The sequence below is a fragment of the Hibiscus syriacus genome, unplaced genomic scaffold (assembly GCF_006381635.1).
Source record: "Hibiscus syriacus cultivar Baekdansim isolate YM2019G1 unplaced genomic scaffold, ASM638163v2 tig00111392_pilon, whole genome shotgun sequence".
NCBI lineage: Eukaryota > Viridiplantae > Streptophyta > Magnoliopsida > Malvales > Malvaceae > Hibiscus > Hibiscus syriacus.
In genome coordinates this window covers 2,593,688-2,605,961 of record NW_024063078.1, presented here as the reverse complement: position 1 = coordinate 2,605,961, position 12,274 = coordinate 2,593,688, and the positions used below count along the sequence as shown (strand labels likewise).

At 34.4% G+C, this 12,274-nt stretch overlaps 3 protein-coding genes across 4 annotated transcripts; all 3 read right to left on the bottom strand.

Annotated features, from left to right (window-relative positions):
* Positions 1 to 861: 861 nt before the first annotated feature.
* LOC120160417 (putative anthocyanidin reductase) lies at positions 862 to 3,284 on the bottom strand. Its single transcript, XM_039170834.1, has 6 exons — positions 3,093 to 3,284; positions 2,348 to 2,515; positions 2,042 to 2,259; positions 1,790 to 1,949; positions 1,496 to 1,706; positions 862 to 1,412 (listed from the first exon to the last, which is right to left on the bottom strand). The coding sequence occupies exons 1-6, from the start codon at positions 3,247 to 3,249 to the stop codon at positions 1,256 to 1,258; spliced, it is 1,071 nt and encodes a 356-aa protein (XP_039026765.1). The 5' UTR covers positions 3,250 to 3,284; the 3' UTR covers positions 862 to 1,255.
* A 970-nt stretch (positions 3,285 to 4,254) lies between these two features.
* On the bottom strand, positions 4,255 to 6,406 carry LOC120160206 (50S ribosomal protein L24, chloroplastic-like). The gene is made up of 4 exons (XM_039170621.1): positions 6,231 to 6,406; positions 5,454 to 5,492; positions 4,742 to 4,972; positions 4,255 to 4,611 (listed from the first exon to the last, which is right to left on the bottom strand). Exons 1-4 carry the CDS (start codon positions 6,336 to 6,338, stop codon positions 4,381 to 4,383), a joined length of 609 nt encoding a protein of 202 aa, XP_039026552.1. The 5' UTR covers positions 6,339 to 6,406; the 3' UTR covers positions 4,255 to 4,380.
* A 961-nt stretch (positions 6,407 to 7,367) lies between these two features.
* On the bottom strand, positions 7,368 to 11,472 carry LOC120160291 (calcium/calmodulin-regulated receptor-like kinase 1). 2 transcript variants are annotated; one of them, XM_039170705.1, is made up of 8 exons: positions 11,255 to 11,472; positions 10,176 to 10,539; positions 9,485 to 9,638; positions 9,218 to 9,344; positions 8,475 to 8,560; positions 8,275 to 8,346; positions 7,964 to 8,167; positions 7,368 to 7,877 (listed from the first exon to the last, which is right to left on the bottom strand). In XM_039170705.1, exons 2-8 carry the CDS (start codon positions 10,487 to 10,489, stop codon positions 7,545 to 7,547), a joined length of 1,290 nt encoding a protein of 429 aa, XP_039026636.1. In that variant the 5' UTR covers positions 10,490 to 10,539; positions 11,255 to 11,472; the 3' UTR covers positions 7,368 to 7,544. The 2 variants fall into 2 exon arrangements, with proteins under 2 accessions (XP_039026636.1, XP_039026637.1); XM_039170706.1 differs by lacking the exon at positions 11,255 to 11,472 and adding an exon at positions 10,739 to 11,118.
* Positions 11,473 to 12,274: the final 802 nt, after the last annotated feature.

Sequence of the window (12,274 nt, the reverse complement as noted above, 5' to 3'; positions counted from 1 at the left end):
TAATTTTGGCATTATACCAAAAATATATAATGAATGTTGATGTTGTCCACTGGCTAATACAAAAGCATGAGTACACGTGATCCTCGCTGGAGTGTAAGGTTCAAAACATTGTTTAATCCCTTACCAACAAGACAAAAATCTTGAAAAAACATTAGCATAGACATCTGTAATTCTGTCTTTTTATTTTTGTTGTAAAATCTCAAATCTGGTACAAAATAAACAACCCCTAATTGTTTTGCTCTCTTGAATTTCAATCAATGAATTTCACTGGTTAAATAGAAGGAGGTTTTAAAAGCTCTCTGGCACATGCATGTCATAAATGAATGCAAACCCCCTCTCATGAACAGAACATAAATTCTGGATATTGACTTCCTTCCAGTTGTGTCTTAAATATTGGATTGGGGGTAGTTTGGAAGCAGATGAACTCAAAGGAAAGATATTTATTTCCCTCCAATTCAAAAACTGATTTAGAGTATTCAGCACCTTCCTGAGCCATTCTCAGTTGAACCAATCTTTTCTAGACTCCAACTCGGATATAAATATCAAATACCGGTACATATTCGACATAGGGTATACTTAAAATTTTCCGAGTTGAAAATTCGAGGATTTCTGGAAGGTCATATCCTCGTGTTCATAGGTGCCTTGTACTTATGTTGACTGCAATGGCATGGATTGGCTCTAACTGAATAAAATTGCAGAACTTTTGTGAGTTCATAATACCCCTTGAAGCTACCATTGTCAACCAAAATAGGTTTGGTAAGAAAATTGAAGTTGTCCTAAAAATGGTCCCAAATCAAGCAAAGTGGGATAGAACAATCTATATGACCAACATTGGACCATTAAAGGAAAGGGTTTGTTGAGTTAGTTGAAGAAGTAGCTTTTGCATTAAAGATGTAGATTATGTCTACATTCTTCAACAATTTACAAGTCATTGGAAAGTTGAAAGGCTCCAAGAAATAAATAAAGGAAACAGTCTTTTTGTTTATTTATGTGGCCCATGTCTCAAGTTCCCCATTTCATGAAGGCAAATGAGTCGGTCAGCATGAAGTGTTTTAGACTGCTCAACTTACATCAGTTGGTCTAAGTACGGTGTAAGAATATAGAGCAAGTTTGTCGCCGAAATTGACGCCGTTCGATGTGTTAATGCCGCTTGACATGCTCACGTCTTGGTAAACTCGGTCCAGGTACTTGTATGCACTAATAAATGCTTTGAATTTTGATTACGGCGATGTTAGGAAAGTAGGGACACAACGTATCACGTTCTGGTATGGGGCAGAAATCCATTATCTACACAGGCAGTGATTGCTTGATGGATTATATCTTCTATATCATGCTTGTAAGTGAAGCCTAAATCTCTTAACTTCTTCGAAGAAATCTCAGGAAGTTTCGAACTTTCTTCCTTGGCCTCCGACCTGGAACCATAGAAAAACCAAAGTGGGAACATATCGGATTACTGAATTTCATCTTTTCTAAGATCATTGAGCGACAACCTTACCTCTGAATGTTTGAGCTTGGATTCTCTCGAGCGAGGTGATTAATCAGTTCAGACATCGGACAACTGTGGACGCAGCATATGTATTTACCTTCTGCTCTGGCTTGCTCCATCAGAAATATGTGTGCCCTGCATATATCTTCTATGTGAACTAAAGCAACCGACCTCATTCTAGCGTTTACAGCCGACAGTATCGAGAAGTACTTGGGATCACCTGCATAAATAAAACCAAAATGTGGACTTTTCTTTAATGATGTTATAATCTGAAAACAAATTGGAACTTGTTGCTGATATAACCTGTGACTGGTGACAAGAGCACTTGAATGCTAGAGGGAACAGTGGTTGTGAGGAAAGGACCGGCTACGGTTGTGGTTATCACGGAAACAAGATCAATACCATTCTCATTTGCTAACTTGAATGCTGCTTCTTCAGTCAAAATCTTGGAGAGGGCATAAACCTGTTGAAAATCAGCAATATAAACATATACATACATGTATGTAATAATTTCATTGTAGGAAGAACTAAAAGATGAGACAGAAAGCTTTATACCCATCCACTTGCTTTTGCGTTCAAGACATGATCAAATGTAGTCTGGCAAGATTCATCAACAACAGATCTCCAATCTCCATTGCTGTCTTTAGCAGTGATAGTGCTTATGGAAGATGTGAAAACAACCCTTTTCACAGTGTTGGATTTCAAGCAAGATTTGAGGAGGTTTTCAGTGCCTTTGATTGCAGGGTCAATGATATTTGATCTAACATATGATTCTTGGAAAAATCAAATGCTCTGTTAGATTGATGAACTGTCGAAACGTGAATGAAAATGCTTTGAAGATAAAAAAAATGCAGAATTTACCAATATTCTCCTTCGAATTGGCATCAAATTCCATTGAAGCCGCCACATGAAATACACCATTGCAGCCATTGACAGCCTCATCAAAGCTCCCTTCTTCAAGCAAATCAGCTTTGAATAATCTCAGTCGGTCACCTCCATTCCATAATGATAATAGATGTACAACCTTTTCTGAAATTTCATCAGCCTTCATTTTAGTTTTTACTGAAAACTGTTCAACAAACACATGCCGGGTTCCGATTTATTCGATCTTATTCAGCTTGGTCATGATGCTTGACTCGAATAACTCGAAAATATAGTAGTGCACTTTCATTTTAAGTTAGTATCAAGAATTTCAAATTAGAACTCAAGATGGAACATTGGAACCAAACTTATTTTTCACCAGATAAACAATCTTAATCAAGCCTAATCAAACAAGTTCAAGAGCAATCAAGTGTCCTAATACTTCGATTTTTCCCCCCTCAAATCAAGCTTGAGATTCAAAACAAAACTCGATCAAGCATGATTCAAACTTCGAGCTTCGAATTCCTAATTGAACTCGAGCTTCTCGTACCTTGAATTCGATCTGACTTGACTGCACCATGATGTTTTTCTAAATATGCATGCATGTCTAATATATATTCTCTTTTTTAACTCTAATGTTTTTTCAGATAATTTAATCCCATCTTAATATTCATATAACCTTCTATCTAATTCTTAACAAACACTTAAATTACATGTAAATAATAATAAAGAAATGAGATGAAACCTGGATTTCTCACTGTGGCATGAACCTTATAACCTCTTTCAAGAAGAAGCTTCACCAACCATGAACCGATGTAACCGGTGGCGCCGGTGACACAATACGTCGGAGATGGCGCCACTGCCGTCTTCTCGTCCACTGGAGCACTAAGTTCACCCTCCATCTTCTTAATACTCTCCTCTAATCAAAAGCTAAGGCCTCCCCCCACTCAGACCATGTCATTAATAAATATTTTTTTGACTTACTATTAAAAGAACAATTAAGAGTTAATCTTACAACTCATCATGTATTAATTATATTAAATTGTCATAATTATGGAACCTTTATAAAAAATAACGAAGCATCGTTTGGGCATTATATATTTTAATATTTATTGATTGATGCAAAATTTTAAACTATTGTTTAATATTTTTTTTATTTAAATGTTGATGTGGGAAAATTATTCGAAATAATTATTTGTTGACTTGAAAATATAAATGCATGTGAGTTTACACTATTTATTAACCTAAAAGGTTGTGGTGGGGAGAAAAGGGTCCATCGCACTTAAATTTCTTTCCTATAAGGGAAGAATCGGTTTCCAAAATAACTTGACATTTTATAGAAAAAGATGGATTTTTACAACTTTTTATCTAATTTCATGTCATCAAAACGTATAATTCCATTCATTTTTTCTACTCTCGATTTATTGACTAATTCGATCTGCGTCGCACACTTAACTTTAGTGGATGAGTCTCCCAACAAAAATTTTCTACATACACAAGACCTCGTACTCAAGGCCTACTTAAACAATATCAAGTTGTTTACCACTTGAATCAACCTGTTAATTTATTTATTTTTTCAACTTTAAATCATGATAATAATTAATTTGTCTGGTTAAATGTGCTCTTCAAAAAGATAAACGATCGATTATAAAATATGTATTTTAATGTTTCATTAAAATTTATAATTTTAATGTATAAAAAACATTTAAATGTTGATATATCACACCATAGATTAATTTCAACCTCCAATGACTAAACATAAGAATCTTATCCTCTCAATTTTAAATTACTTACATGTAGATTTAGTAATACTCTAAAGACATACAAATATGACATGAAAAATAGTATAAAACACAACACAAATACTTGTACATATCGATGATCAACAGAAATATTTGCTACTAGCAAAAAAGAATTGGCAATCTTTCAAATATATTTCAAAGTAATTGAAGCATAAACATGGAAGACTACAGATAAATGCATCTAGAATTCCAGAAGCCACAATAGTTTTCAAAATTATGACATTATTGGTTCTAGGAGGCAGCAGTAGAATCAGCAGCAGGAGCAGCAGCAGCTACTTCAGTTTTCTCTTTGGCAGCTTCCTTCAGTTTCTTCCAGTTTTCGTCACTGTCGATGATTTCTCCGGTCTTTACGAGGTACCGGACTTTTTCCCCGTCATCCAACACTTTATGACCCACCCGGCTAGTCACTTCTTTCTCTTTCGAATAGAGCATCACGTTTGAGCTGTGAATCGGTGCTTCGATCTGGAACACCACACAATTCAAGCGTTAGATACATACAGGGAGGGAAGAAAAGGATGTCTGCTGTTAAAAATATTCGCAGTTTCTAGTAACCATAACCGTAGTATAAAAAACTGGAATTAGTATAAATGACCTTGATTATCTGTCCCGGTTGACCCTCTTCTCTGCTCTTCATATGCTTAGTCTTCAGGTTTATATCTTTCACTACAATGGTGCTGTTATGCTTAAAGATCTTGCTTATCTCTCCAATCTTGCCCTTATCACGGCCTGAAATCACTTTAATTGTATCTCCGACCTTAACATGCATTTTATGCAAAACCGGAAGGCTGTTCGGTTTACATTCCTTCCGTTCCCATCGTTTAAGCTGTGAGATACAAAGGAGAAAAAACAAGAAATAGTAAATACCATGGAAAACCAAACATGTAAGACAACAATACAAGGAGCCCCACAATAATACTCTTTTCAAAGAGAATGCAGAATTCACAATAAACCCCATAATTTATAAGGCTGGAACGTATTTACGTAGAGCTCATCTGTTAAACTAACAATGCATTTACTAGCATGAACAGACACGTAATTTGGATTAGGAAATCCAAAATTAATATGCAAGTATATCCCTTCTATCTATCGATGAAAGACCGAAAGTCTTCCATCTGAAAATTCCACCACGAAACAGTTTAATTCGCATGTGTTATTGCCACAAAAACGCTAAGCTACTTAATCAAAGGGCAACAGCAAGTGCTCAGCTATAGTGTTTCCATGGTTCATGCTTTTTCCTCTTTGCATGGAAATTTCGGTTAAAATACAGAAGGAATTGAACAAATAAACGGCAGCAGAATAACGACCTTCACTACAATGAGACATGGATTCTCTCTTGGCTTGATCTGCATGGAATAAAAACAGTGAATTATTACCAAAAGAATTCCCAGTGATCTCATAACAGACGAAATGCAGAGTGAGTCAAACTCTAGTTTAAGAATAATGTTAGGGCCAAAGAGCTCGAAATTTCAACAAACGTTTGAAATTTCTGTATGCAAAGAAGAATTCAGTATTACCACATGTAACAACTGTAAAGTAAACAAAGCACACTCTCATTTCATTTCTCTTATTCATCTGTTAGATTAAAAATTATTGCACATAAAATCCAGCAAGAAATGGAAGTTACATGCAGAGATGGACAGAGAGGGTGTGGTCGCACCCCTAAATTTTCTATTGGTAATTTAATTTCGCATCCCTAAATTTCTAATATAAGTTAAAGTTCGCACCCTAGTATAAATCATATAATACCGTGTTCATCCCTGCTTACAAGCTATAGGGGTTGTCAATTACCGACCTTCTAGACTATAAAGATTTCAAGTATAGAGATAACCTAGGACGATCTAACAAATCAAAACGACATCTCTAAACTGAAGAACATTCATCAATCTTACAAAGCACAATGTATATCACATGAACAGTTAATCACTATTTACATATATACTCAAAAAGATTAAAAACTACAAAGGAGTGAAAATTATGAAACACCCATTTCCGTATATACTCAAAAGAACTGAAAATGAGTAAATTAGAGCAAAATAATCGATGGAATTGAAAGGGACGGAGGGGTGAAGAACGGAACTTACATGAAGAGGGGAGAGAGGAGGAGGAATAGAGAGACGTTGGCCAAAGAAGGGGTTAGAGGACAGAGAAAGACCATTCATTGAGCTTTGCAACGCAGCCATGGCTGCCATTTTTGCCTTCTTCAACTGTTCAGTAATTCGAGCTGTGGAGAGCTAATGTTTTGGTGATGACGATAAATATGGGGCGTGGAAATTGCGGATAACGAAGGATAGATGGTGTTGGAAACGACAGAGTTTTGGACATGGGGCCAAAAAGATGGACATTGGGCTTCATAATGGAATTCAATAGATTTCATCATTGAAAACCATTTCTCAACTGGGTATAGTACACTATTCATCACCCAACTATGGAGAAGGGAATTTTTTATTTCTAATGGGGATTGAACCCATGTAATATTTAATTTCTGGTACCTAATTTATTTTTTATGCAATTAGATACTTAATTTTTCTTAATGATGCAATTAGGTACCTACTTTTTCAATAGTCTAAGTACTTATTTATTTTTTTGTTGTTATTAGGTATCTAACATTTTTTTAAGTACATATTTTTTTTTAAATACATAATTCTCACGTAAGAAAAGAGGAAGAAAAATTGTCAACGGAGATCTAGAGATTATTAAATCATATTTAGAATTACAATGTCTAACTTTTGAGTTATGTAACATATTATCATTTTAAATAAACAACAAAATTATAAGTATGAACTAATCATCATTGAACAAGTAATGTTAGGTACCTAAATAGACTAAAAAAATAAAGATCAGATGCCTAATTACACAAAAAAGTTAGATACCTAATTAAATTAAAAATAAAGTTACATGAAATCAACAGTTATATTTATAAATTTAAGATTAAAATATTAAATTTTACATGATATCAAAAATCCTTATCGACTAATGTCGTGCTTCAGAGAGATAGGAGACATTAAATTCACATCAGAATTAAAAAAAAAAAAAAAGATCTTGAATCTATAAACGATGATGATGCACATCCTATCAAATGTCTTTTGAGAAAAAAACAATAATTCTATATGATAAGTGATATCAAAGCGATCCTTTTATCTGTCAACTTTATCTGAATTGGGATTATCTATACTTTCATTTATGAAGTACTAATATACAAAAATTAGATGAGGAAATGAAAGGAGGAAAATCTAATCATGTTACAACAAATTATAAACAATCCTTTTACCCTAAAGACTCACTCAAAAGAGAATTCCAATACTACAAACACACCCTCCTTCACGTCTGAACATCCTATCACACAAAACAAAAAGATCAAATCCAAGAAACATGTTAACAAATGGAAGAACCACTGGTTACATTTCAAAGGTGCCACCTGTGCTGTCCATGGACTCGTCTCTCTGGTGTTCGGTTATTTGATTCTTAGTTTCTCCTTGCTCTAAGTCGTTTGAAACCTCATTCGCGGTTGCAGATAGGAACTTCTGATGTTTCTTGCTGTGTCTTGTTTTAAGGATTCGGGTTAGCACTTGCACGATGTCCCTCATTGAAGGTCGTTTTTTCGGAACACGGTTCACGCATTTATATGCAAGAGCTGCTATTTCGTTGAGCTCCAGCACATCGAATTTCCCATCCAATCGCGAATCCACGATTTCCTCCCACCCGACTTTCCCTTCAGTACTCATAGCTGCCTGTTTGTTATATCACAATTATATTCAGGAAAAACATGGATATAGAACCTTAACTTTTACGAGAGAATGTGAAAGAGAGATCTTACTAGCTCAACGTATTCCATGAGACCCTGTAATGGATTTCTGCCAGCTATGAGTTCAAACAGCAATACCCCGTAGCTGTAAACATCACTTTTCTTTGTAAAGGTCCTCGTAGATATATACTCCGGATCAAGATATCCAAATGTTCCTCGTATGTTCGCTGCATGTTTGTCCACCATCTCTTCTCTTGAAAGCCCAAAATCAGCTACCTGCTCAAGACGGTAATATATTCAATAATTTAATTAACCATACCAATCTTTTAAAAGGTTTATCCAACCTTAGAGCAAGATATAACTAACAGTCTGCAAGAATATACCCTGGCTCTCATGGACTGATCCAACAGAATATTGGAAGACTTAATGTCCCGGTGTATTACAGAAGGAGCTGCCTGGAAAAGAAATAGGAATGCGTTTCAAATGTTTTCCAAAAACACAAAATGTATGCTAAAGAATCTGTTAATGCATGCCTGCAAACGTGGATAGGTTCATTTATAGTCGAAGTAAGAAAAAATATTACCCCATCATGAAGATATTCCAAGCCCCTTGCTACATCTAAAGCGATATAGACCCTTAAATTCCAGCTCAGAGGTTCATGGTTTTCACCTGCACAAAGATGAAATTCAGTTATCAATAGAAGCTAGCGTATACGAATCAAATTTTCAATGAACCGGCAACTATAAAGTTCCTCCTAAACCCTAACTTCTCGAAGCGTTACAATACAAAGCTAAATGCATACTCGTAGACTTATTTTCACCATACCAGTTCATTAGCATAATTCAAGAATGTAAAGTTTTAGGTGATGTTATCCCACATATTGTAAGTACTTGATTTCCCGCGGTCCCATATTTGAGTTGGACACTCCACCTATTACTTGTTGATTTTCTGTTAGACGCTTTACTTAGTAATAAAGAATAGCGTATTTTTTCTTCCTGCGTAACTCCATGTGAGATTGACCACCACTTGTAAGGTTGTCCATGTCGGCCCTTGTTGAGCTACACAGAAGCGCTAACCGATGTAATCCAACCTCTATTAAGTACCGCCTTTCCTATGGTCTTATATTCAAGTTGAGTCTCTTAACCTATTATGAAATGGTTTTAGGATGGATGCTTCACACAAGGCAATGATGACATCACAGTGCCAGCAAGGTCGGCCAGCTCATTAATCGAGTTTTTTTAGCATTGACATAATAACACAATATTTCAGCTTAGGCCATTCAAATTATACTAATCTTTCTACAGAGAGAGTTGACAGCGTACTTACCGTACAAATGAGAAGCCAAGCAGCCTTTACTCATGTACACATAGACAAGCATATGTTGATCCTTTTCTGCACAAAATCCGACCAAATTTACAAGGTTTCTGTGATGCAGTCTTCCCAACAACTTAACCTGAAAGGAGGATGAAACATTAAACAAGCAGGAGAGTGCAGGAAGGAACAACAAAAAGCACACATGGAGAAATACAATCAATAAACCCATTTTAAAAAAAGGAAAAATATAAGTTGTCTGGAAATATAGACTGTCCCTACCTCGGTCTGGAACTCTTTCTCCCCTTGCTTGGAATCAGTAGCAAGCACTTTCACTGCAACAGTCTCACCAGTTGACATCTGAGCTTTATAAACTGGACCAAAGGCTCCTTGTCCAATTAGTGTTGTAAAATTATAAGTTGCTTTTTGCAAATCCCTGTACAAGTAACACCTTGAACGAATTAGCATAGAACAAAGTAAGAAGTTCATGCAAAAGATGAACACATTCATGCCTCAAACCATCCAACTACACTACTAGTTTTCCATATCAAGAACAAAAAGTATGAAGGGCTCAAACACATTCGTACATTCAGGGACTGATATCAAAACTATTGAACTGCGAGAAATCCAATTAGTTTCTCATCAAGAATACTCGCTTTTACTGAAAACAAACTTCACATATTCCAAAACAGGAATACCTTGAAAATTCCTATCAAGCTATCTATGTCGGGACACAAATACATGACATGGTAAAACTAAGCAAAGTCGATTTACGAATGGACCACAAAATTAATCTCCCACGGTGATTAACTCATATATCATATCACATTGATAAAAAAACAAACCAATTACTAACACATCTTGTTAACTCATAATTCACATAAAACTAAGGAAAAGTACTTGTTAAAAATGAATACCCCTTAAAATTAACTATCATGATGCATAAGTACAATAACTTTCAAAAGAAACATACTTGTACGAGTACTCGGGTATTCCAGACATAGAGACAACATTGCTTTTTCTAAGCCCGTCGAGCCACACCGACATTCCATTTCTTCCAGATTTCACTGGTGAATCAGGGCCAATAGTTGAATCAGATAACATAGTACAAGAATCTGCTCCATTAGCCCTGATGGGGATTGTTGCAGTTCTCCTGGAACTGCTGTTTCCTATCTGGGATCTCTTTCTATGATACCTGATACAGATTAGTGCAAAAATAGCTAAAAGCACACCGATCACCACTCCTATAGAAATCCCAATGATCAAACCAGATGACTCCCCTCTCATATCTACTCCTTGTGTTATTTCCTATTCAAACCTCCAGTCCATTGAAACAACTGCAAAGACAATTCTGGGGTCAAAATCAAGCCAATTCTAAACTATCAAAATCTGTAATGCAATTCAGAGTCAAATAATGCTAATTTAACTAAAGCTAAAAGGTAAAGTTTAGAGATTTCATGACATTTTTCACAGCAAATGGAATAAATGTCAAAACTAATAAACATTACAAATAGAACTTTCTGAATGGTCTTATACCAAAACTGCTCCAATTCACATGAACTTAGAAGGAAAACAATAGGAAATACCCCCAAAAACAAAATTCAGTGAAAAAAGGAAACCAATAATTTTCCTAAAGCTTGTGATTTGAAAAATATACTTGATCTGATTAGCATTGGTCAGAAACCTATTAATTATTATGAATCGTAAACTAAAACTTTCCGCTGACTATAGAATAAAAAACAAGAATATCATAGACTGATCTGTATGGTTACTAAGAAAATAGAGTTTATCAACTCCAAAAAGGCTCGAGGAAAGCAAAGAGCTTTTAAGTAAAACCTATATAAGTTTCTTTTACTTTCAGTTTCCAAGTTCTCTTCCTAAGCTTTCTCACCAACCAAACAGAGTAAAAAACAAGAAAGGAAGGAGAGAAAAAAACCCAGAAACAGAAAACTTTTAACCCATGAAAACAAGACAACAAGGCCAGAAATAATTTTTAAAAAAAACCCAGAATTTGTTTTCTATAAATGAAATGAAACTAACTTTGAAGGGTACCTCTTTTAAAATACATTACTTCGGTTGCATACTCTCCTTGGAGCAAGGAGAAGCAAAAGAGAAAGCAACAGTGGAAAATGATGAGAGAGTAAATTCTTTGAGTGGGATCTTAAAGAAAGAACGAATCTGAAACTTGAGAACTGAGAAGGAGAGATGTTTCTGAAAAGAAAATTAAATAAAATCTGGAATTATTGTTACAGTATATTATTTACACAGAAATGTTTCGTATACGTGACCCGCCGTTTGAATATTAAACGCGCGACTGGTGTGTAAGAGAAATATATATATATATAGTCTTTAAAATATCTTTTTATATAAATTATCATTTGTATTTTAATTAAAAAAAATTCGATATGTGTAATTATATTTAAGATATTATGTTTATATAAACCTTATTACTTAAAATATTTTTATTGAATAGGTTTTGATTTAAACATGTTAGGGTCATTCGTAATTTTAAACTTTAAATTTTAATTTTTATAAATATGTGATTCAAAGTTAAATTAGTAAAAGTTATAAACACATGTGATTAAAAAGTATTTTATCTTTTTTATAATTTTTTCGTAATAGTAAAATTAAATTAGGAAAGATAATTAATCTCGATTTTCCAATTAAGGCTTAGATTTTATGATAATATTTTCATGAAATACTTCAGATTTCTGAATAAGAAAATTATAGATATCTATATCACAAAAGAGAAGATTATAAATATCTGTATGGCTATATTATCGGGCTCTAATTAATTTTTATGTAACCTAGTAAATTAAACATGACATTTAAGTCTTATAAATTACTTTATAATCAAGGATTTAATCACAATCAGAAGAAAAAAATTGTTGTTTTCTATATTTAGTTTCGCTTAACCTTTGAAAACATTTGATGAAATTAGTTTAACTAAACTGAGATTAGCATTTACCTTATAAACAAAAAGAAGCGGTTGTTGATTTTTAAGAGAGTTATTCGTATATATAGGAGGCAGTGGGTAACCGTCAACCTAACAGACTAATCTCAATGGAAATA